This window comes from Adiantum capillus-veneris, chromosome 3, assembly GCF_014529385.1.
Source record: "Adiantum capillus-veneris isolate H3 chromosome 3, ASM1452938v2, whole genome shotgun sequence".
Classification (NCBI taxonomy): Eukaryota; Viridiplantae; Streptophyta; class Polypodiopsida; order Polypodiales; family Pteridaceae; genus Adiantum; species Adiantum capillus-veneris.
In genome coordinates this window covers 167,368,352-167,371,185 of record NC_140933.1, presented here as the reverse complement: position 1 = coordinate 167,371,185, position 2,834 = coordinate 167,368,352, and the positions used below count along the sequence as shown (strand labels likewise).

The window sequence follows — 2,834 nt, the reverse complement described above, 5'->3', positions numbered from 1 at the left end:
GTAGAAGAGCATGAGGATCATGTGTGCAAGGTTCTGGACATTTTGCGACAACACAAATTGTATGCAAAGAAAATTAAATTCACATTCTTCACTCCTCAGATTGAATATCTAGGATTCATTATCACCCAAGATGGAATCACGGTGGATCCTACTAAAGTCAAGGATATTATAGAATGCCCAAAGAGATTAGAGGATGGTATAGGGTTTTTATCAAGGACTACTTTGCTGCTCCATTAACAAATCTTCTAAAGAAGGAGTGCAAGATCACTTGGTTACCTGAGCACAAGGAAAGCTTTGATCATCTCAAGGACATTATTTCATCAGAACCAGTGCTCAAGCTCCCAGATTTCACCAAGTCTTTTGAAGTTGTCACCAATGCTAGCAAACTTGCACTTGGTGGAGTATTGAACTAGGAGGAGCGACTCGTAGCTTTCACTTCTCGGAACCTCAGATCTTATGAGCTTAATTACACTACCCATGACCTAGAACTTCTAGCGGTCATGCATGCACTTAAATTAGGGAGGCATTATCTTCTCGGTCGCTGATTTCAGCTTGTGAACTAATCATAAGAGCCTGAAGTGGATTTTCACTCAAGAAAGTCTCAACATGCGACAACGAAGATGGATCGAAGTGCTTTATGAGTTTGAATTCAACATCAAATATCGCACAAGGAAAGAGAATGTAGTGGTTGATGCACTTAGCCTCCGCAAGTCTTTTCTCTATGCTATTTCAATGCCAGACAACCCCATCCTAGCTAAAGTGAAGGAGTCTGGATTTTTTTATGAGGATTATCAGGGAATCTATAAGCTTGTTCTAGACGGAGATGTCAAGATACTAGACCAAGGATACTTGCTTAGTTGTGATTGTCTCTACTTCAAGGACAAACTATGTGTTCCCAGGAATCGGGACTTGAAGAAAGCTATCTTTTATGAAGCTCATGATAGTCCTACAACTGGTCATCCAGGCTACACCAAGACGCTTAATGCAGTGAGATGAAGCTATCATTGGAAGGGACTAAAAGGTGATATTCTTCGCTATGTCAAGAGCTACCTGGAGTGTCAAAGGATTAAAGCAAAGAGAGTTAAGATGCCTGGTAAGCTTCATCCCTTAGACATTCCTTCGATGAAGTGGGAATGTATTAGCATGGATTTTGTCACCTACTATCCAAGGAGGCTATGACTCCATCATGGTCATAGTGGATCTTCTCACCAAGGTGTCTTACTTAATTCCTGTGAAGACAACTTTCAAATCCTCGGATATAGATCAGCCTTTTGTCAATGAGATATTCAGGTTACATGGGCTGCCAAAGCGGATTGTGAGCGATCGTGATGCCAAATTTACCTCAAAATTTTAGTCATCATTATTCGAAGCCCTAGGAACCCAACTATGTTTTAGCACTGCTTATCATCCCCAAACTAATGGTTAGACTGAGCGGGTCAACCAAGTTATAGAAGATATCATGGGAGCATATTGTAGCAGGGACGATCAAAGTTGGATTCAATATCTACGATTGGTAGAGTAGGCCTACAATGCTTCATATCGTCAAAGCATAGGCATGAATCCCTTCAAAGCACTCTACGGGCAAGATTGCTTATCACCTTTGAATTTTTCTGACCCAACTATTCGGGTAGAAGCCTCAAAGGAGATGATTGCTGAAATGGATGAGCAACTGCAAGCTGTCCGCAAGGATATCAAAGCCACTCAAGATAGTCAGAAGGAATTTGCCGATACGAAGCGGTCAGAAAGATTTTTCAAGGAAGGGGATAAGGTATTTTGAGAGTACGACCCAAGAAGAGTTCCCTATCATTTGGTTGATACAAGAAGATTAGCCCGAGGTATTGCGGACCTTATGAGGTAGTGAAGTGCCTTAGTAAATAGGCCTACAAGCTATGACTGCCTGAGCACTTGAAAGTTCATGATGTGTTTCATGTGAGTCTTCTGAAACATACTTTGATAGGCTTGATCATGTGATCAATGATGAACTGGTCATCATGCCTTCTCAGGGAATTCTGGAGCCCTAAGCAGATAGAATTATGGATACTCGCGAGAGGAGGTTGAGGAGCAATGTCATTAGGGAATACCTTGTACACTGGAAGGATTATCTAGAGGAAGATGCTACGTGGGAGTATGAAGCAAAGCTACAAATTTATTTTCCTTACTTGTTTTCAAGATGAGGACATCTTGACCCCTTTTAAGGGGGGTTGAATGTAATGTCCCCATTACTAAGCCTTGTACATATCCCAATCTTATGATGTACATATTTTGTCACATAAATAAAGAAGGGTCTTTTCCAATCATTCTTGTGTAAGTGTGTAACCTTGTGCAATTCTATGCACATCTTGAATGTCTAATTAGTTATCCAATTTGCAATGGTTGATTAAATGAATAAATGAACCTTAGTGAACCTTAGCATGTGAGTGGTAAGAGGATAAGATTAGGCTTATGAGGTATCTCAATCTAGGAAAAGGAAAGTCAACTTTATCATGTTTCCTATTGGCCAAAAAGGGGACTAAAGTAGGCTACCCTGGGAAAGTTAATCAAAATGGGTGGCTAAGTAATTAAGGGGAGAAGCAACTTGAATATGATTGGACAAGAAAGGGGGCTATAATGGGCTATCCTAGGGAAAGTTAATTAAAATGGGGGGCTAGGTAATTAAGGGAAAGGATAGCTTGGATGTGATTGGTCAGAAAAGGGGCTACTGTGGGCAAAGTCATTAAGGAAAGGGGCTAGCTGATTAAGGACTTAGTCAAAACTAGTAGGTTTGACAAGGAAGTGAGGCCACTTGCAGAATTTGAGTTTTTGAGCCTAGGTGGATGTCAAATCATCGGCCACTT

At 40.9% G+C, this 2,834-nt stretch overlaps 1 protein-coding gene across 1 annotated transcript; it reads left to right on the top strand.

The window, feature by feature from the left end:
- The first annotated feature begins 606 nt into the window (after positions 1-606).
- On the top strand, positions 607-996 carry LOC147462139 (uncharacterized). Its single transcript, XM_086507110.1, has one exon. It carries the CDS (start codon positions 607-609, stop codon positions 994-996), a length of 390 nt encoding a protein of 129 aa, XP_086363236.1.
- The last annotated feature ends 1,838 nt before the right edge of the window (positions 997-2,834 follow it).